General features: G+C 49.9%; 1 protein-coding gene across 1 annotated transcript in view; it reads left to right on the forward strand.

Annotated features, from left to right (window-relative positions):
• Window positions 1–22,719, forward strand: part of ZC2HC1B (zinc finger C2HC-type containing 1B) — a 515,316-nt gene that overhangs the window by 10,227 nt on the left and 482,370 nt on the right. Inside the window, exon 2 of the mRNA XM_069609006.1 lies at window positions 16,535–16,603. Within this exon, the coding sequence (XP_069465107.1) occupies window positions 16,555–16,603 (49 nt within the window). The 5' untranslated portion in view covers window positions 16,535–16,554. The remainder of the gene's footprint in view (window positions 1–16,534; window positions 16,604–22,719) is intronic.

Below are 22,719 nucleotides of genomic sequence, written 5' to 3' on the forward strand. Positions count from 1 at the left end.
AGATGACACAGAGCAACACAGGTTTGATTCCCGGGTCCGTGCTTAGAAACCTCTGGGTATTAAGCACGTTATAAATAACCTGTCATATCATATCATGGTATTTGCTACCTCCATTGGGTGGGTGGGGGGTGGGAATGAAAATCTGAGTAAAGATTAAAAGGTTACCAGTCGGAGAGACAAGATGGCCGCCGGGATAGAGTAAACGTGCGGTAGAGCCCTCTGCTCGTCCTTTGAGGTACAAATGTGGTTTTCATTGGCTGATTAAAGAAATAATCCCCCTCCTTTTGATCGCCTGACGTAGACTAGGGCATCCCTTTGAGAGCACCAGAAATTTTGGAGTGGATTCACAGGGGTTCGCTACTGGGCTCTGGTTGCTTTGGGCGCAGGCAGTGGGTCCAGGAAGCAGTGCCTAGACACGGAGTGCGCCCAAAGCGACCTGGGTCAAAGAACAGCAGTGGAGTGATGCATGACCTGATGCTGGGCTGTCTCCGATCAGGAGAGAGACACTGGGCCTCATTACGACCCTGGCGGTAATCGCCCGTCATTACCGCCATGGCGTAATGAGCGTTTACGCCGTGGGACGATGGCGTAAAGAGCGCCACATCACGACCCATCGCGCACGAGCATTACGCCATGGCGGTAATGCAATTAACGCCATGGCGGAAAAGGCCCCTACCGGCATCGCTAAGCGAGCAAGGTGCCCTTCCGCCAGCGTAAGTAGCGGCCACCGTAATTTACGGCCACCGTAATTAGCGGCGGCCGTAAAAGGCCAAACCGGAAATAGCGTCATCGCGCCGGAACGGGAAGCAGCCCGTCGGCCATCTTTAAAAACACAATCCATCGCCATCCTACCAAACAACACCAGACCCAACCCTGACACCTGTCCCAACCAAACACCCACCCATCCAAGTTCCCGAAAATGCCAAAATCCGTGAAAAAGGCATGTGACCGCCAGCGCCAGGAGCGATTCAGCCGGGAGGAACTCTGCATGCTAGCGGAGACCCTGCAGGACAACGCAGGTGTAGTTTTCTCCCCTGAAATGACCAGGACAGCAATCGGGAAGAAGAAGGCCATCTGGGCCCTGGTGGCTGAGCGCGTCAGCGCGGTGGGGACCGTACCCCGCACCCCACAGCAGTGCCGGAAGCGCTGGGATGACCTGCGCATACGGGTCAGAGCCGTCATCTCAGCAAACCGCAACCTTGCCCAGGGAACCGGTGGAGGGTCGGAATCCCCCCTGAAACTCCAACCGTGGGAGGAGATCTGTGCAACCACCATCGGCATGGAATCCATCGAAGGCGTTGGAGGGATGGAAAGGGGAGCCCCGACATCAGGCGATGAAGGTAGGTGCCTCATACAAGACATGCCATAGTCACAGCAGTCCAATCATGTGTAGCACAAGGTTGCCCTAGAGTGTAAATGCAACACAAATCAATACTGCCCATAGCCACATGCGAGCACCACCCTGCATACACTGCTGGCACCCGCATACCTGCATCCACATACCACACTAAAAGGAGACAACCTGCATGGCACTGCCTGAAATCTGCCTCATCCACTGGCCAAAATAATGTCAACCATTGTCATTCCAAAGTCCGTAGACCCATCAATAACGCCCTCCCACCTTTGCTCCACCACAGGCACAGAATCACACCCAGAGGACCAGGACACCCCTGCGCCGAAGAGAGCGAAGTCCAACAACAACGTCCCTGCACCCTCAACCTCAGCTGCAGTGAGGCAGACCCCACGACAAGCAGGTCCCACTGCAGGCATACCGGAGGTCCCACCGGCAAGCACCCCTGTTGGCAGCAGGCCAGCAGCAGCTGCTCCACCTCCACCGACATTGCCTGCCACAGAAGGCAGGGGGTCAGCGGCCAGCAGCAACATCGGGGAGACAGCTGCAACAGCTGCATGTTCTGACTCGGACATGGAGCAGGAGGTCAGAAGCCCCACTGACCAACTACATTCCCCCTGTTTCTCAGACGCCAGCCCCCATGAGGGTGACACACAGGGGCACACTGAGGCAGAGGAGTGGCCTTCCACCCCATGCCCTGTGCACACTCCACAGGAGGGGGGCAGCCCCTCCATCACTCCACCTGCACTGGCCGTGGGCCAGCACGGCCAGCAGTCCCTCGAGGACATCACTCAACGGCAGCATCAACTGTCCGCAATGCTGGATGAGCATGCCGCGGAATGTGTGGGGGCTAGGTTTAGCATTGAACAGGCCACGGAGACACTAAGGGCCGAAGTGGCGCAGAGCACTGCCACCCTGAGGGATGCCATGCAGGCCATGTCCAGGGACATCTGTGCCGAACTTGCGGGCTTGCGTCGTGCGGTCACTGACCTCACCCACACAGTACAGGAGCTGCATGCACAGGGGCAGCCAGGGACATCCTCCACTGCCAGTTCTGCGCAGAGCAGCCCCGTGCGACGTTCTGGACGCAACCTGCGCTCCACAGCCAGGGGTGCCCCGGGGGCCGGGAGAGGGGGCTTGTGACGGCCTGTGGACACTGTCACAGGCATCTGTTGACACCTACATGGGGTGTGTTGGGGTGTGCAGGGGGGAGGTGGGAGGTGGGAGGGGGTGTGTTGGGGTGTGCAGGGGGGAGGTGGGAGGTGGGAGGGGGTGTGTTGGGGTGTGCAGGGGGGAGGTGGGAGGTGGGAGGGGGTGTGTTGGGGTGTGCAGGGGGGAGGTGGGAGGTGGGAGGGGGTGTGTTGGGGTGTGCAGGGGGGAGGTGGGAAGGGGTGTGACACGACAGTTCATAGTTCCAATACACTTTTTTCTTTCAAAAAAAGAAATGTGTGGACATTTTCATTGCGTATGTGTGCTTTATTGGTGTACAGTCCACAGTGTGCATGTCCCAGAGACACACAGTGCCCCAAGTGCAGTCTCCATGCGATAAACACCAGCCGTGTGTGCTAGAAGCAGTGGTCGATGATACTTTGGCGCATGGCACGCCCCTCCTGTGCATCGCCTCCTCCATGTGGTGGCGCCCCATCTGCACCCTCCTCATCCTCATCGTCAGGTGGTTGCAGTTCTGCGTCAGGGGGCAGGGGCACATTCCGTCTGACGCACATATTGTGCAGCATGACACATGCCATGACGATCTTTGCCACCTTCTCATGGCCATACAGGAGTGCCCCACCAGACCTGCTGAGGCTTCGGAACCGTGCCTTCAGGAGGCCGAATGTCTGCTCTATGACCACACGAGTACGTGTATGTGCACGGTTGAAGTCCTCCTCGTGCTGGTTCTGCGGGTTCCGGACTGGTGTGAGGAGCCACCTCTTCAGGGGATAGGCTGCATCACCTGTATGTAGGCGAGAATGTATGTGTCAGTCATGTTGTCTGATCAGGAACATGATGTTCCACCATGGCTGGCATGGAACTGTTACCTTGGCTCACTTCTACATGCACTAATTGATTCACACAATGCAACCAGTATATGCTCATTGCTGCCATGGCCTGTTTTGCATGCCATCACCCTATGTATGCAGAGGGGTTGTGTGCATTGTGAGTGCCCTTCCTCTGTCTCCGTTCTCTGTGTTACTCACAGCCAGGTGGAGTATGCATCATCCCCCCCCCCTTTCTGCCAGGTGGAGTATGCATCATCCCCCCCCCTTTCTGCCAGGTGGAGTATGCATCATCCCCCCCCCCTTTCTGCCAGGTGGAGTATGCACTGGTACGTCATTCCCATGCCCACTTCCATGACATTGCACTCACCGAGTAGCCAGGATCTTGGGCCTGCATGTCGCTCCATGTAGCGTGGTATTGTGGAGTTCCTCAGGACCAGTGAATCATGGGTTGATCCGGGGAATCGGGCACAACAATGTGTGATGATCTTGTTGGAGTCACAGACCATTTGCACGTTGATAGAGTGGAACTGTTTCCGGTTGCGGTACGGTACCTCCATGGCACGTGGAACCACCAATTCCACATGGGTGCAGTCGATGGCACCAATGCAACCGGGTATGCTGGCTAGTGCATGGAAACCCACTTTGGTGTTTGCAATCTCCTGGGCAGTCCGTGGTAATGAGATGTGGTTGTCTGTGTGCTTGAGGAGGGCATCGAGCACTTGGATGAGTGTTTGTGAGAATAATGGTTGTGAAATGCCATGCAGGTGCCCCACTGTGTGCTGGTAGGTGCCTGTGGCCAGGAAGTGGAGTACAGCCACTACCTTCAGTAGGGGGGGGATGGCGGTTGGACTTTCTATCATGCTGACGATGTCGTTGTGTGTCATGTCTACGATGGCGGTGATGGTGTCCCGGTCCAAACGGTACAGGGTGTGGATCTGCTCAGCAGTGAGATTGTTTGGATTGGCTCTGATGCGTGGGATTGGGGGCTGCCTGCGTGGTGGCACTGGCTGTGCTGGTGGGGCTTGCTGGGCCTGCCTTGCCCTCCTTCTCCTCCTGCGTCTCCTCTGTGCTGCCTGTTGTTGTTGTTGCTGTTGTAGTAGCACATGCATTGCTATCAGGTCCTCCAGCCCCAACATTGCTAGTCGTATTGGCATCATTGTGGAGTGTGACTGGGTGTGGGTAGGGGTGGGGTGTGCTCTTTTTGTACTCCCCTGAGTCTGTATTGCCTTCACCTGTGCTGTTTCTGTGCACCTGTGGCAGCTGCATTCACTTGACATGGCCCTTTACGGTTGGTTCGCGATGGCGTTATTTGCACCATGGCGGTAAGGTACTTAGCGGCCTCGGTGATGGCGTTAGGTGCATGTCCGCTTGGGTCGGCATTTGCGTACCTTTCCGCCATGGCGCTAAGTACGGTGTGGGCGGTCGCGTGCGCGCACCCTTAGCGCAGTTAGCGGCAGCGTTAACTACGATGCCGCTATTGGCATCGTAGTTTACGGTCACGAGTCATGATCGGACCTGGCGGAAAACGTTGGCGGTAACCATTTACCGCCATCGTTTTTCACTTAGCGCCAGGGTCGTAATGAGGCCCACTGTGCGGTAACATCAAAGCTTCGGAATGAAGGACCCCTGTGAGGCATAGGGGCACACTCGGAGGTCCGGCGTGCTCTTGACCTGCAGGGCCAGGCTCGCAGTGAGGTCAGGAGATTGAGGTAGGAGGGGTGTACCACGTCAGCGCTTTGGGAAAGTGGGTGGAAGAAGCCCTAAGAGACTTAGACCCTGATTCACAGAACATTTTCCAATGGGGTTTTGCCATTATAAAATGCTACTCTGAATTAGGCCCTTAGGCAGAAATCGAGGGCAGGAGAAGTCAGGCAGGGAGCAGAGCTAAACCTCTAGCCCCGAGGTGGATGAAGGCCTGAGCAGTAAATGGGTGAGATCTACATCAGGGATGGCAGCAGTGAGCTGCCTAGACAGAGTTCTCCACCTGTGAAACATCTTGGAGCAGACTGAGGGGGGTCGCTGCCTGGCACTTGCTAATTGAGGAGACCATCAAATACACAGTGGGAGCATGGAGGAAGGTGACAGTATGTAGTCTGAGAGACTCCCATGTCCTTTAGGCTGTCCACCGGCTGTTAGCCCTGATTTAGTCAGCTGTGTACCCTACGGAGGGAGCTGCGGGAGCACTGGAGGAGCATCTCAATGCAGAGAGGAAGCTCAAAGGTGACAGAGGCACGCAACAAGGTTAAAGCCTCACCGGGGACTGGGCGATACAACGCCTCTGGGTTCCTAGAGGACTCATAGGAGAAAAGGTATACAAGGGCATGATGGCATCACCAAATGGTGGTGGGGAGGGTCCTATGACGGAAACGTTAACCAAAAAGGAACTCCAACCAGGGTTTAAAAGACTTTCAGGAAGCATTTATAACATCTTTTCAGGTGCAATTTCAACTGTTTAAAGCCTACTTGACCAAATCTGTAGCAGAACTTAAGGGGGGGAGATCTCACAACTGGGTGAACGAACGGATGTCGAGGAACGGACGTCGATGCAACTTATTCGGTTGCGTTGAGGAAACAACTGAATAAGTCCCGCAAATAGCTATTTGCTGGAGCAACTCAAAAGAATATCCCACAATCTGAAACTGCAAACCGATGACTAGGAAAATAGATCCAGGAGGTCCAATATCCGGGTCAAAAATCTATTGGAGGAAATTGGTGACAAAGCGCTGATGTTTCAGATTCAATCCCTGTTCGCAGAGATCCTGGAAACCACTCAGATTGAAGCTATAGGCATAGACAGAGTGGAAAGGACTGGTTGAGGGGGCAGTGGGAGATAGATTGTGTCCTAGAGATGCCTTGGTCGCCCTGTCATAACTCCAAAAAAGAAAGGATCCTATATGCTGCAAGATTGAAAGAGCCATTAGAATGCAACAGCTCTCAAATCCAACTATTCAAGCATCTTTCCTTGACCACGCTGCAAAAGAGAAGGCCATCGTCCGGTGGTGCGAGAGCTGGCCAAGATTGATATTCAATACAAGTGGACTTTGCCTTTTGGCCGGCTGTTTTCTTGGGTGGCATCATGGCATCGGATAACTATACTACAAGAAGGCTGTGCTCTATTGCAAATCGAGACGGTGTCATGAATCACAGAATGCGTCCCTTCTGGACTTCCTGGTCCTTATCACAGTGGGCTTGCATTCCTTGATACTCCCAACATGGCCGTCTCGCGTGACACGCCTCGTGCCAGCCTTCACGGTGGACGTGGTACGCCCTACAAATAGGCCACGCCCCTGTGGCCCAGCGCGTCTCAACGCTATCATCAGGTAGTGACTAGACGTGTGTCGTAGCTTGCAAACTATTCCTTATCCTAAGTTTCTGGATCCTTATTGCCATTCCTTCCACCATTTCCTCTTCACCTTGTTCCTGGACTCCACGTACCCCTTCGGCACGCTTCCTCCTTTCCTGGACGTCCTGAATCTCTGAGATCCTGGAACGCTGAACGCACGCTGGAGTCAGAAGAGACTCGAGCGGGCTTGTATAAAACCCGATCCGTGCGCAAGAAGAATCTCCCCGCGGAATCCTACAAGAAGCGGACTCAGGTGACACAGGGGGAAATTCACGACAGTTTGAGACGCCCAACGACCGACATGGAAAAGGCCGTTCAGGATCTTATGCACGGCATGCAAGAACTAACGACCGAGGAATAGAATTTAAAGGTGGAGAACGCTGCATTAAAGCAACTTGTTCTGTCTCGCGATTCTGCAGCAAAAGAGAGTGTTTTACTGGGTGGCGTTGTAGACAAGTACGATGGGTCGTAAAAACCCTTTGTGGATTCCTGGACTCCTGCTTGGTTCATTTTACCTTTAAGCCCTATTATTTTTCAACTCCCAGGGCAAAGGTGGGCTTTATAATCTCGCACCTCACCGGGTATGCATTGACTTGGGCTACTGCCTTAGTCAACTCTGGAGATGCCCTCCTGGATGATTATGACGGGTTCATACAGGCCCTCAAGACCATGTTTGCACGCCCAGAACAGGTTTATTGTGCCCAGGAACGCCTACTTGACTCAGAAGATTCAAACAGTTGGCCAAGGAAGCGGATTGGTCCTCAGAAGCAAGTTTCACACTCTTCCGCAGGGGTCTAAACGAGGAAATAAAAGACGAATTAACCAGAGTGGCTTGTCCAAGTTCATTCCAGGCTCTTATGGATCTAACCATGCAGATAGACTTTCGTATCCAGGAAAGAAAGGCAGAGAGAAAGAAGACTAAGGTGCCCTTCCAGAAGAATTCCCTTGAGACTTCTTTGAAGACTGATCCTACTCCAGCCCCTGACTGTGATCCAGAACCCATGAAAATAGGAGCCTTTTGCGGATCCATATCCCCACAAGAAAGGATGAGGAGGATCCACACAGGTTTGTGCATGTATTGTGCCTCAGATAAACACCTGGTTAGAAAATGTCTTCTAGCTCCTCCACAGCGTTCGGGAAACGCCAGCTCCCGATCCTAGATGGAGCGAGGTGTCGGGAGAGAGATGTTTGCTCCACATCTATTCCATCCTTGAACTCTCCTGGACAGAACAACTTAGTGGTTCTACGAGCCTTCTTATCATTATCGAAGAATGAGACTTAGCCCATCCTGGCCCTGGTGGATTGTGGGGCAATGGGAATATTCATTGATCAAGATTGGGTCTTTCAGCACCGTATTCCATATGAAGCACGGGGTATAATGCAACCTGTGGAGGCAATTGATGGAAGACCTCTCACTTCAGGACCCATATCCTTACAGATCAAGGAAATACAACTTTCAATAAACCATCACCAGGAATTGATCAAACTTGACATCATCAAATCAGCCCACTACCGCATGGTACTAGGTATGCCCTGGTTGCAGAAACACAATCCATACATCAATTGGGCGGCAGGATCTTTGTTTCTTGGCTCAGAGTTTTGCCTGTCACATTGTCTATACCAGGATCCTTCCTTGATACCATTAGAAAACACTCCAACAGATCAACAGGGCCCACTTATGGTTTCGAATGTCGTACAGGTTCCTGAAACCTACCAGGGTTACGCTGATGTATTTTCAACTGCTTTAGTCCAGGCCCTACTCCCTCACAGGCCTGAAGACTGCGCAATAGATACAGAACCTTCGGCAGTAATTCCCTTTGGGAGGATGTTCATTCTCTCCGAAACAGGAAAGAAGGCCCTTAGAGAATACCTGGACACCAATTTGGAAAATGGCACCATAAGACCATCCAAATCTCCAGCTGGAGCCTCATTGTTTTTCGTTCCCAAAAAAAGACTCTAAAGAACTTAGACCTTGTCTTGATTATCGTGGACTGAATCAATGCACCCTCAAGGATCGCTACCCCTTGCCCTTAAACTTGGATATCTTGGAAGCGGTGAGAGGAGCTGTAATCTTCACTAAGTTGGACCTCAGAGGATCTTATCATCTGATCCGTATCAGGGAAGGAGATGAGTGGAAGACGGCCTTTAGAACACCCTTTGGTCACTTTGAATACTTGGTTATGCCCTTCGGGCTCGCAAATGCTCCTGCAGTTTTCCAATGCTTCATGGATAGGGTCTTTTCTGACATGCTGTTTCTCTTCGTCATCGTTTACCTGGACGATATCTTGATATACTCCAAGGACTCTCAAAAACATGAAGAGCATGTGAAGGCAGTTCTACAGCGACTACGTGAACATAAACTCCTGGCTAAACCCGAGAAATGCCTTTTTCATGTCACCTCTGTTCATTATCTAGGATTCGTCCTTAGTCCAGAAGGGATAGGAATGGACCATTCTAAGGTAAAAGCCATACTATCTTGGCCGTACGGACCATCGAAATCTTCAAGTGCTGCAATCTATGGAATGTAGAAATAGCCGACACCCGGTGGAACAGGTTTTCGGAGGAGGCATGCTGTCATGAATCACAGAATGCGCCCCTTCTGGACTTCCTGGTCCTTATCGCAGCGGGCTTGCATTCCTTGATACTCCCAACATGGCCGTCTCGCGTGACACGCCTCATGCCAGCCTTCACGGCGGACGTAGTACGTCCTACAAATAGGCCATGCCCCCGCGGCCCCGCGCGTCTCAACGCTATGATCAGGTAGTGACTAGACGTGTGTCTCGTAGCTTGCAAACTATTCCTTATCCTAAGTTCCTGGATCCTTATTCCCATTCCTTCCATCATTTCCTCTACATCTTGTTCCTGGATTCCACGTACCCCTTGTGTACGCTTCCTCCTTTCCTGGACGTCCTGAATCTCCGAGATCCTGGAACGCTTAACACACGCTGGAGTCAGAAGAGACTCAAGCGGGCTTGTATAAAACCTGATCCGTGCGCAAGAAGAATCTCCTCGCGGAATTCTACAAGAAGCGGATTCAGGTGAGACGGGGGGAAATTCACAACAGACGGAGGAAGAAGGCATTGAACTAGGCCACAGCACTGGGCTACAAAGGAGGGCAAAACCATTGGAGTGGTCAACAGCAGAGGGGCGTGTGAAGCGCCGGAAACCCCCGGGGCTCCCGCCCCAGTGACTGGATGAGATATTGAGACTGGGACACTTGGGGTCAATACCCGGAGAAATGGAGGGAACAAGAAGGGAGTGTTTAGAACAGAGGTCAGAAACATAGAGAACTGAACTGACACCGTTGCAGAAGGAGGTACGGAGCGGAGGTGGATGGTCTGCTCTCTCTTCTTTCTACATGAGGGCGAGGATGCCTTTTGGAGGGATGGAGGGCTGTGATCCACATGGAGAAAATGTGGATGGAGTGTCTTCCTAGGAGGGGAATGGCCAGAGAGGAATTTAATGGGGGAACAATGGAACATCGGCAGGGGTTAAGAATCAAGGGTAGGGTCTGGGAGGGGTGGGATCCGGCACACAAGAGAAGGGGTACCACACCTACAGTAGTAAAAGTAAGGGGCAGGAAGGGCAGGGGTATGCAGAAACAGAAGAACAGGACACGTTAATTTGAACTGGTTAACACTAAATGTGAGGGGGGTTGAATTCTCCTCTCAAGAGGAAATAATTGGAGCGCTATATTAGAGATCACAGTCTGAGAGTGAAGCGTTTCACGAAACGCACCTATTGCGATGAGACCAAGGAAGATTGCGCCATATAGAGTATGCTTCAATCACGATGAAAACACCAGGTGTCCTTTTGGCATTTAGGGCAGGTCTAGATGTTCGGATTGATAAAACATTGGCGGATACATCTGGCTGATATATTCTGGCAAGGGGTAATATGGGAGGCTTTTTGTTCACAGTGGCATCTGTGTATGCCCCAAACACTGGGCAGGAAAAGTTATTTAAAGACTTCCTTAGGGTCCTAGAAGAGTTCACTGTGGGGGAAGCAATAGTGAAGGGATATTTTAATCTGACATGGTCCCAAGTGTTAGATAGAAGCTCGAGCAGAACACATAGAAGGGGATCAGTATCATATTCCCTGAAACAAAAGTTGGCTAGATTACACCTTAGGGATGTTTGTAGAGAGAAAAAGGGAAGGCAACAAGGGTTACTTTTTCTCCAATGTGCATAAATCACAATCGCAGATTGAATATATATGGGTCTCGTCACTCTTTTAGGAATGGTAGAAGAGATCACTGTGGGGTCCACTTGTGCTAGCCGACCTTGCGTCTCTATCGATGGAATTGCACCTCCCTAGAAAGGGGGATTTTCTGTGGCGCTGGTTGTTCCCAGTAGAACTACTAGAGACTCACTCCTCAGAGAGAGAAAACAAGATTTCCAGGCCCTTTGAAGAAAATGATTCTGAATCTACAGCTGATCCAGTACAATGTGGCGCGTTTAAAGCTTTGATAAGGGGAGATGCACTGATTTCACTGAAAGCTTGAAAGGGACACAATTGAGGGTTCTGGAGACACAACTGGAGGAAGAATTGGACAGGTGACTGGGCTTGCAAGAAGATCCATCTAGGGAGGCTTATAAAGCATTTAGAGAAACCACAGGCCAGCTGAAAATCCTACACACCAAGAGGGCTGAAAAAGCGTTGCTAAATGCTAGACAACGCTATTATGTTGTGGCAGATAAAATGCTGGCAAGACTATTGAGGGATAAGAAAGGGTTGAAGACGATTAGCTCCATTGTGGACGACCAATGTGCCAAGGGAATTCGGACAGAAGATATTGTAAAGGTTTTCCGCAAACTTCTATAGAGCCCTATATACAATAGAAAACCCATTGGTGGAAGCACAACAGGAGTATATAAATAAGTTGAGGGTCCAGAGGTTAGAAGGTGCTGCCTCAAAGGAACTGGATGGGGAGATTACTGAGGAGGAGGTGAAGTGGGTTATTAAATGTCCCTTCAGACAAATCGCCGGAACCTGATGGTTTCTCAGCATGCTTTTACAAGTCAGCCAGGTACTCGCGCCGCGCCTTACGAGTCTTTTTAATCACTTTTGTAAAGTGGGGCGAATATCACAGTCGATGGAAGAGGCCACTGATCAACATCGATGTCAAGATTTACAACAAACCTTTGGCAAATAGGTTGGACCCCCTTCGACCGATGCTGATGCATCCGGATCAGTTGGGCTTCATTAAAGGCTGACAAATGTTTCATAACATTAGGAGAGTGGCGCATATTTTGAGGAAAGTGCGAAATACAGATAGCTCAGTAGTTTTGCTCTCCTTAGATGCAGAGAAAACATTTGACTAGTTGTTTCTCTTCCTCACTATGAGAAAAATGGGATTTAGGGAGGTTTTTCTACAATGGGTGCAGGCTAACTATGTGGCACCATCAGGCAGATTGTTTATACATGGCAGTCTGTCAGATAGAGTCAAGCTGAAACCGGGTACTAAAGAGGGGTATTCACAGCTCCCTTGCTGTGTGCGATCTATCTGGAACCTTTTTTACATGTGTTGCACGAATCAAAGGATATAAGGGTATTCGATTTGGGAGCAGACAGCATAGAGTTGCAGCGTTAGCTGATTATTTGTTTATTGACCCTGGTGGATCCTGAGGGGTCGTTGACGGCTGTGCAAAATGAATTTGAAGAAATCAGGACGGTAATGGGCCTGAAGATTAATGCAGGGAAATCAGCAATTCTGAAGCTCTTACTGCAGGGGACGAATCAGCGGTCTCCTCTTTTTTTTTTTTTTTTTTGGAAGCTGAAAGGGATAAAATATTTGGGGGTCACAATCACCACCACGATGGACAGGTTATTTCAGGTGAACTTTCCTGGTGTTTTGGCTTCTGTTAAAAAGGCTTTACTTAAGTAGAACCCACTCGCGATCTCCTGGTTGCGTCGTATTGCCACACTTCAAATGGTGATACTTCCACTTCTTCAGTGCCTGTTTTAAACTCTCCCAATACATGTCCCAAATTCAGTGAGTGGCCAAGTCTTTCTTGTGGAAAGGTAAAAGGCGGCAACTCACGAAATGGTTGGCGACGCCTGGGCAGAGGGGAGGTATTGACTTCCCAGTGATTCAGAAATATTACAAGGCGGCGCAGATACGAATAATTTGTGAATGGTTTAGCAGCGACCACAGGAAACTCTGGGTGGGGATGGCTAGAGCAGTGGTAACACATCCTCTGCAAGGAGTATTATGGCTGCCCAGGAAAGAAGGGCCTGAGCATGTGTACCTAAGTTGTATCTCCATGCTGTTAGAGGGCACATGACACAGGCTGGTCAGGAAGCACCGTAGATTCTCATTCCCTTCTACTCTGCTGTTTAACAGTCCACAATTCTCACGAGGCTTGGAGCGGGGGGCTTTCCATAGTTGGCAGGAAGAGGGTTTCCTCAAATTGAAAGATTTGTATTCTGGTTCTGAAATTAGATAATTCACTGAGTGTAAACAATGTTTTTCACTTGAAGTGCCAGGGTCGACTGCATTGCTTTCAGTTGAGGCATTGGGCTTCTAATATGTACAACAAACAACCTGCCACTATGTCATTGAACCTGTTTGAAAAATGCTTGGTCACGCAGGAGGGGACGAAGGAGTTGATCTCAGATATTTACACAGGTATACAAGAGAAGTGGTTGTATAGGACTAACTGGGAGAGATTTGTGGGGGAGAAAAGATATCCTGATCGACAAGTGGGAAAAGCTGTGGAGAGATATTCCTAGGTGGTACAAACTGATGTACAGTTGGCACTTCACATCGCTCAAACTTCAGAAAATGTCCCCGGAGTCGTAACCATTGTGTTCACAGGGGTACTTGGGATCATATATGGTGGGAATGTCCCAAGCTTAAGAATTTTTGGGGAGAAGTAAGAGGCGCAATTATCATTGTGTAGGATGTGGATTTTGGCAGAGCCCCCATAGAAGCTTTACTTTGAACATGGGGGCATGGGAAGGAAACCCTGGTTAGAGCTATGCGTAGGGCCATTGCTGTGCTGATTATAGCTGCCTTTTTGCTCATAGCCCAAATGTGGAAGAGGCATGAGGTACCTACGCTCCAGGATTGGCTGAGAACAATCTGGGAATTTGTGGCTTTGGAATGGGTGACATATGCTTGATAGAAAGAGAGTTCAAGATTCTCATCGGAGTGGATCGAAATCCTGATTTTAAAAGGGGATTATAGAGTCCAGAACTGCCCGTAAAGTCTTACGTTGTTAGAATAGTCTTTAGCAGACTCAATTTGGTTATCTTCGCTGTGTGTTGGGGATGGGGGGAATGAGGGAGGGAAAGGAAGAGTGGGGTGGGACGTGGGTAGGTAGAAAAGCCGCAAAGTACTGTGACATTGCAGGTATTTTCATCTGGTGTTCATTGATGTTTGCTTGAAAACTAATAAAAAGATATTTTTAAAAAAGATTACCAGGCACGACTTCTCTGCAAAATGCATTAATTTCACATTCCCCCTTTTCAATCTTGAACATCATGAGTATCAAGAAATGAGAAAGGTTTTTGCTTTTGCATAACCACCTCCATTAGCCGTAAAGTATGCATAGTGTGTAATTGGCACAGCGACCACGAAGGTGGCTAACGTGTAACAAAGTGGCTTTCCTGTGGAGAGAAATGGAGTCCGCATTCACTGATTCGTTGCAACCCACTTCCCTGGCCAAGCTTCCTATTGATATGATATGATGTGATAGGTTATTTATAACGCGCTTAATACCCAGAGGTTTCTAAGCGCGGACCCGGGATCGAACTTGTGTTGCTCCATGTCGTTTTGCTTCCAAGGCGAGCACGTTGCCACTGAGCTATCTCCCCAAGATCACTTCCCGAGGATTGCAAAGGAACGTTCCCCATGGGAAAGGTTTGCCATCTATTGATTTAGTATTTAACCTATTGCCAAAAGTTGCCATCAACCACCCAATTGATTGCTCATTTGCAGTAAACTGCCTGGGTGCATTGATATGTATTGCCAACAACTGCTGTCAAGTGGTTTGCCATTTTGTCAAAGATTGCCATAACATGCAGAAAGATGTACTCATTTGACAGTAACTGGGCAGGTGCAACCTTCATTGCCCAGTACTGCCCAGAACTGGCCAGGTGCTTACTCCTCAACCAATAATTTATATTTATTTATTTATTTATTCATTTATATTGTGCCTCAGGCCCATGAGCAAACGGGTGCATATACAAATAGTATTTACAACAAACAACCAACAATAATAGCACAGAAAACGTAGTTGGACCTAAAAAACAAAGAAGAAAGAAAATAAAACATGGCAGCATGACCTGGTTAACAACAGAAGATTTCCATAAAAAAAAAACTTCCGCCCACAAAGCACCAATCATAAACAAGTTCTACAGTCACATGGTTCACAAAAAGGTCCAGACATTAAATGTAGTATCTACATCCCACATGCTTGCCCCATTGCCAAGTAATGCCATGAAATGCGTATCTGCTTAGTCACGATGGATTACTTAAAATGTCCAGAAGCTTACCTGTCCCGTTTCCAACAACTGGCCAGGTAATTGCCCTGTGGCCAAGATGTGCTATCAAATGCAAGAGCGCTTTCGTCGTTGCAAATGAGTGCCATCAAATGCCTCGGAGCATGCCCCTTTGCCTTGGATTGTCACCCACAACGCAGGTGCCCCATTGATTGCTATGAAGTATTCCGCTACTGGCCTCATTTCCAAGAATGTTTAAAAATACCTGTCCCATTACCATCAAGTGCCTGTATGCTTGACCGAGTGCCTACAGAAATGGAATCAAGCTTGAGCATGTCAAGTGGTGCACAAAGGTGACACACAATGGGATGGGCTAGGCTCTACCAAGGTTCTGATTGGCTACCATCGTTATGGCTAATGGTGCGATGCAAAGAAACTATCCTCTGCCATTCCCGGTCGCTGGGAGCCGATTCCGTCTCTGTTCCTATTAAGTGTCAGTTTCATGCGTCCCTAGGACAGGTGGCACGAGCAGCCTGCAGTGCCAGGAGCACCCCTGTCTGCAACCGCTAGCCATAGGCCGCAGGTGCTGCTGCTAGGCAACCACTAGCGTGCACGAGCATCTCAGGCTTGCATTTACTGCCTGATGCCTGATTCAAAAGTTGAGAAGTGGAGCAAACGTGGAGATTCCTGGAGCATCTGCGAGATGCTCACATGCACATGTAATTCATAAACTTTTGCTCGAGGGGATCTCAGCGATGGTCCAGGCATCTCCAGAATTGGCTCCAGTGCAAATCCCTGTGAATCAGGAAATGTCGATTTGAAAAGGTAAAAGAATTAGAGCAATGAGATAGCTGTCGAAGTGGTGGCATTTTCCAAACAAGCTCCTATTAATTCTGGATGGGTCTCTCTCTAAAATATCAAAGTCTACCAAAAACGAAATTCCAATTCGAATCCAGACTTTGACAGCAATATTATATGGGGACTGGATTGGCTGATACCTCATAGGAGTGGGGGTGGGCGTTCAGCATATTGCTTGATGATGATATCACACACTAAACTGAGCTGGGGATGTAATAATACTCATGTGCTAGTTTGTGATGGTGTAACCTAGCTCGTAGCAACACACATTTTAGAAATATGCACCAAGCTTTGGTCTGCATATGAACAGAAATCCATTTACGGAATAACGCCTGGCATTGGTTTCTAAAATACTCTGCCAGGCTGCGTGTCTGTTAGCTAGGGTGCTATGATTGATCAGTGTGCATCGCACTGAAATATTGTACACATAACACGTCCTCAGTATGATGGATGATTGATCACAAAGCCACACAACCATTTGCATGCATATTCTGTATGTCACTAATGACCATATTTTTGCTTTCATACCTGCAGATTTGTGACTGGGCTGATGCATGACTATGTCTCAATCTAAAAGTGCTCAGCCACCTCGTGGACTTCGTGGTAAGAACCTTAAGTCAAATGTATTTACCCCACAGCTGATTTTTACATGTGTGTCCATTGGTCCTAAAACATGGTAGCGGATGGCTTTTGGTTGCTAATGGCTGTTGGTTGCTGGGAGCTAACGGTTGTGCGGTGTGAATAGTATGACTCGGAGTACAGAAGATTACCGGTAAGTAATCAGCTCACAGTTGGCTTCTCCCTGAAATGAGGAATTTCAATTCCTCTGTCTTGTCTACAAATCTCTCCATGACCTGGCCTCCCCTTAACTTTCTTCCCTCCTCTCATTTTACTCCCCCTCTCACTCTCTCCACTCAGCAAACCTCTACCTCCTCACTGTACCCCCAGCCATATGTGCCTCCTCACACTTCCGCTCCTTCCAACTCTTGGCTCCCCCTACACTGGAACTCCCTACCACTCTCCATCCGCTCCACCCCTACCTACTCATCCTTCCACTCCTCCCTGAAAGCCCTTCTTCTTTACTCCACCCTGACTCCCCTTCCCTACACCCCTCCCCTTCTAACACCTTCCCCATCCTTTTCCCTCCCTCCTTCCCCCTTCCCCAGTGACCTCAAATTGGTCACTGAAACCACTTAGGGGCATTGGAGGTCACCAGATCACTCCCCCTTCCCTTCCCTTCCCCTCCCCCTTCCCCCTCTGTCCCACTCCGCTGACCTCAAAACAGACATTGTTACCCTCATCACCTACCCCCTCTCCACTCCCCTTCCCCCACTCTCCCACTCCTTTTAGTAAATTGTTCCATATATTGTTCTAATGACTTGTTTCATGTTTGTAAATATGCTATTGTACCTGTTGTTATACTGTAAAGCGCTTTGGCATAAAGCGCTATATAAACGCAATAAACATAAGCATAATGTAAGCTGTCTTGATTCAGCATTGGCCTTTACATGCATGATTTTATCTTTCGCTTTGCAGAGCATTTATTGGACTTTCAGTTCTTGTAGTTTACCTATACCGAAGGAAGCCACCTACCCGCTCTTACTAACTTTCTTTTGATGATTCTCTACCTGGTTCTGGCATTGGTCTATGTCACATGAAAGGGCCTCAAACCCTTTGCTTGGTGGTAAAGTCCGGCCCCCCTTGCATAGTGCTTAGTAGCCTAGTGATGGATTTGGGACCAACACCTGGCTGTAGTATAGTAGCAAATATGTTTACCAGTCAATTGGTCGAAAACATTTGGTCGACAGGACAATTGGTCGACACCATTTGGTCGAATGCCAAATGGTCGAATTTTTTTTTTTTTTTTTTACCCCTTTTTTTTTTTTTGGGGGGGTCCCCCCCCAACCCCCTTTTTTTCTTTTTTTTTTTCTTTCCCCACACGAAAACCCACAAAAAATATATATAAGTTAAAAAAAAAAAATTCGACCATTTGGCATTCGACCAAATGGTGTCGACCAAATTGCAGTCGACCAAATTGCAGTCGACCAATTGACAGGACACCGCAAATATACAGGATTCCCTGGGCCCAGTTGAGAATCCTAGCCAGGTTTCCCAAACAACCTTTCCAAGTCCTGCTAACTGTAACTCTGGGGAATATAATATTAGGGCCTTCATCTCGTCAAATGGCATGAGTTCACTATCTTAGTAAGCGTCTTTCCACCATCGGAACTCAAATGATGAAGCTGAGCTCACAAAATGTAATACCAACCAAATGGAACATTTCTGTGCGTGTGTGACAGCGCACTTTAATTTCCTATGGGCCATCAGCCATCATTTCACCCCCAGAGTAACAAGATATGGAGCCCTGGTTTTAATTCTTCTCCTTATTCGTAGCTCAGTCAATTTCCAAGGGGCAACAGAATTGCCCAACAAATTTGTTTCTGACATGGTCGACTGATAAAAACGACTACTCTACATATTGGATCTGAAACGTAAAGTAGTACAGTTCAAGATCAGGAAGAGCCATCCCCCTTGATCCATGGGGCATTTCAAAGCAGTTAAAGACATGCAATGTCTACCCGTGCACCGGATCAAATGCAAAAGGAGTTATTCAATATCCTGAGAGTAATACCAAGATGTCCGCTTGTAGGGGGAAGACCAAAAGACGGATGCAGCCCGAGCAGCAGATATGTGGTGCGGCGGCACTGGTAGCAGATGTGGGCCCAGGAAAAGGTCAGAGAGCGCGGAGGCGCACCCCGGGGTGTGCTCCTGCCAGGCTCTGCCAAGCAGGGAAGCAGAGATCTGTGTTGGTGACTGGAGAGCAGGTGAGGGTCCAGTGAATGCCGGAGAAAAGAGCCACCTGTCCGCCTGTTGCGGGCAGGAGCTGCAGGAGAGGTGCGACCGCTGAAGAGGCCGATGACAGGCCGCAGTACGGCGAAGCATTGGAGGAGGCCCTCCGGCGGCGAGGGACACTTGATGGGGGCCACAGTCTCCTCCCTCTTCTGGATAACTGTGGCGGTGGGCCCTGGCAATGGGTCTGGGGAGAGGCGTCGGCTTCCCTCATATGAGTCGCGCTGCCCGCTGTGACATGGGAGAGGCTTGCAAGGAGCACCTTTGGGGGCCCCCGAGGGAGCAGAGAAGGCTACAATTGAGTGGATACATCAATGAGGGGTGAGGAGTGAGGAGTGGAGGGGGGCCCGGCCATTGCAGCTAATGCGAGAAAGAAGGGGTGCCTGGAGAGGGGGGGGCCCCCACACCCGAGTTAATAGTGTTCTCCAGCCCCATTGCCATGCAGGAAGGATTATAACCCAACAGGTGCCTGGTGGAATTCGAGCAGCATTGCTTACTGACTGGGAGAAGCCCACCCAAGGGGGACAGGTGGCTCTGGGCAGCAGAGAGCAAAGGATAGCCCCCACCGGGAAGTGAACAGGGGGCTCAGGCAGTGCAGTGTCCCCATCTCACCACAAACAGTCCATGATTTGCCCAGTGGGAGGACACCATGCATCCTGGGCACACAGGCTCCACTTGAACAGCAGTGATGGGATCCGTGGCCAGGTGTGAAAGGCTGTTTGGGAGAGGAGGGGGCAGGCCCTGGTACCGAAGTGCACATAGCCTAGCCTAGCACATGTCTAAAAACAAGGGCAGAGGAAGCAACAACGAGATTCCAGCTCGCCCAACGGTGGTCCCCCAGGTGCCAGAGTGCACACTAAAAAGGTGTTGGCAGTTGGACAAGCAGAAGACCCTAAAGCCCAAATTGCCCCCAGACGAGGCCGCAGGAGGTGGCAGGACTGTATCATTGACAAGCCCAGTGGCTGTCAACAAAGAGGATTTGGTGCAGTGTCTAGCAGGCCTCTAGTCACGGATCACTGAGTCCTTTCAAAAACAATTTTCCTCCTTAAAGTCTGATTTCAAGGGAGAAGTGCAGGAGATAAAGGGGGAGATTTCAAAACTGGGGCAATGCGTGGACACGAATGAGCGGGCTCTTCAAGAACTAGCCAAGGACTCCAGGAAAACCAATGAAACACTGGAGCAACTTGCACGGCTGTCGCACAGCCTGGAACTTCAGTACGTGGATCTCGACAACAGGTTCAAAACATACACCTTAAGAATGTCCCGTGGTGGTCATGGATAGAGACCTCAAAACGAGAGTTCAATTCTTCTGCACAGAGCTGCTCCTGGAGGTCCCCTAGATGGGGTCTGCCTAGACAGAATCCACAGGGTGGGCCCAGCAAGAATTGAACCAGGGGCCCACCCGAGGGATGTCCTAGCCACATTCATGTCATACGGCCAAAATAATGATGTCTTGAAAGCCGCCCGCATGGCCACCTCCCTGAAAATCAACAGAACAGAGGTACAACCTTTTCAAGACCTGGCATAATCCACTTTGCTTAAGAGGAAACAGATGGGACCAGTAGTCAAAATCCTCAGTCAGGAGAAGATCTGATACAAGTGGATCGTTCGTTCGGTTGATTGATTGATTTATTATGCGCCTATACAGAAGTGTTTCAAGATGCAAATATATGGCTTGCTGGCTTGTTGCTCACGTGGAAAGGGAGGCAATGCAGGGTGGCATCTTAAGAGGAAGGCCTTAGCGTGGTCTCGCCCGAGAGCTGGGATGGAGCATCGGCCCCGGAAGACACAGGTCTTTGCGCCCAGAGGAGGCGGCATTGGGAATGGTCAACAGTGGCGAGTGAGAATAAGTGACATCATGCACAGAAAGGCTGCAGCAAGTCCAAGGACAAGCTGCAGGAGGGGTAACAACGAGGATGTGAAACCAGAGCTCGGCTGGCTGTGGCTGCAGGGGCAGTCAGGCAGGTGGAGATTGGGGAGGAGGGTATAGTACTATGGCAATCACAAGGTCACTATTTAGGAGAGCCCAGTAGGGATCGCATTGGGGGGCTTAGGTGGTGGAGGCACTAGTTGAAAGGGGTGGGGAGCTAGATTACGGGAGTTTGCTCTCTTGGAATCTTATGGAGGGGCGTAGCAATGTCTCTCGTGGCCGGGGGTTCATTCCGATGCTGTCTCCGAGACCCATTGACCGGCCTGGGTTGTTGCTGAGAGGAGGTGGGAGTTTAAGGGGGAATGACATGGGGGGGGCTGCAGTACACTCTGACTGGTTCTCGGCGATGGGATGAGGGGGCGAAAGGGGATGAGGGGGTACTGCATCCACGCACCAGTCAAAGCACACAAGTTGGGCAGACAGAATCTGGTTGGCTACTAGCGTAGACAAGGAGAAAGAGTCCGGGGAGGGGACTGAGGAGGGAGGCGGAAGGAACGAGCGTCGGGTTCAAAGTCCTCACTTATATTATATGGGGATTGAACTCCCTGGTAAAATGGCGCAAGGTGGACCACTTCTTGAGGCGTGAGAAACCAGACTTTCTCACGCTCCAAGAGACCCACATTCAAAAGAGTGACAAATTGAGGCTCCACCTACAGATGTATCCATATGTCTTTCAGTCTAATGCGACTGATAAAACAGCAGGGGTTCTGATAGCCTTAAAAAACATTTCCAACCTGATGGTATTGGATTCAAAGGGAGATAAACAGGGGCGATTTCATTTTGTTAAATTTCGTATCAATACTGACATTCACGCTAGCGACGGTATGCACTTCGAATTCCGGCACAATGGGTTTCTCAGAAAGACTCTGGCTGAGCTTGAAGGGATGGCCGAGGGTAATGTTATATTGACCAGAGACCTGAATATGGCACAGGTTTAGGGGAGGACCGCAGAAGTGCAGAACATACAACCCAGGGTGCATCGTCTCAGAAGCTCAAAGAGAGGTTCAAGGGGTTGAGGCTGGTGGATGTCCGGACCACATTGTAATTGTTTATTTGTACAGCGCTTATACACAAGTGAAGTGCTTCAAAGCGCTTCAAGGTGGGAAGGGAGCAGGGGAAAAACAGTAGTCTTTCTTAGGCGTTGAAGTTTCCGAATGATCTAACAAAAGTAACTAGCATACTAGGCCTGACAGCATTTCACCTAGTGCAAGTGCCGAAGTATAACATGCTCAACCACATTAGGGAGAGGAGACAAAGGGGGACAAGACAGAACTTACCAGGACTAGTAAATTCAGGACATGCAAAGGTACAGACTGTGGTGCAAGGGAGGGGGGAGAGGGAAACAAGTGCTCCCAGTCTAGCAGGGCCCTGAATTAAGTGCAGAGATGTTACCTCGCTCATGGAACATAGATGAAGTGCAGTAGGGGTTGCCCCTCTCATGGAACGAAAGCTGAAAGTGCAGTAGTGCTGCGTGTAGTGCAGAGGCCCAGAGGCAAGGGCAAGGACTGGCGGGGGAGCCTGGGACCTGTGAGGATCTGGAGGTGATCCAGGTGACCAGTCAGCAAAAACTGAGCAGAGTTAGGGGAGAGATGGAGGAGTGAGGCTGGAGAGAAAGAGATGGGAGGTTAGCAAGGGAGAGGGAGAGAAAGAGGAAGAGAAAAGGAAGGTCTTGAGGAGTTTCCGGAACTTGAGGAGTTCCGGCTCAAGGCGTAGAGAGGCAGGGAGGCTGTTCCAGAGGGAGGCACCTGCAGAGGATAAAGTTCTACCCCAAAATATCTGCTTGGAAAAACAGCTCACACGCAGGGAGTTGGAGGAGGCCAAGAGGAGGGCTCTGGAAGGAGAGTATATAGGAAGAGAGCATTTTTGTAGATAGTGCAGGCCTCAGCCCTAGAACGCCTTGTACACTATGCAGGGGGTCTTGAACTTGATTCTAACAGCC

This window comes from Ambystoma mexicanum, chromosome 4q (genome assembly GCF_040938575.1).
Source record: "Ambystoma mexicanum isolate Mex_15411 chromosome 4q, UKY_AmexF1_1, whole genome shotgun sequence".
Lineage (NCBI taxonomy): Eukaryota > Metazoa > Chordata > Amphibia > Caudata > Ambystomatidae > Ambystoma > Ambystoma mexicanum.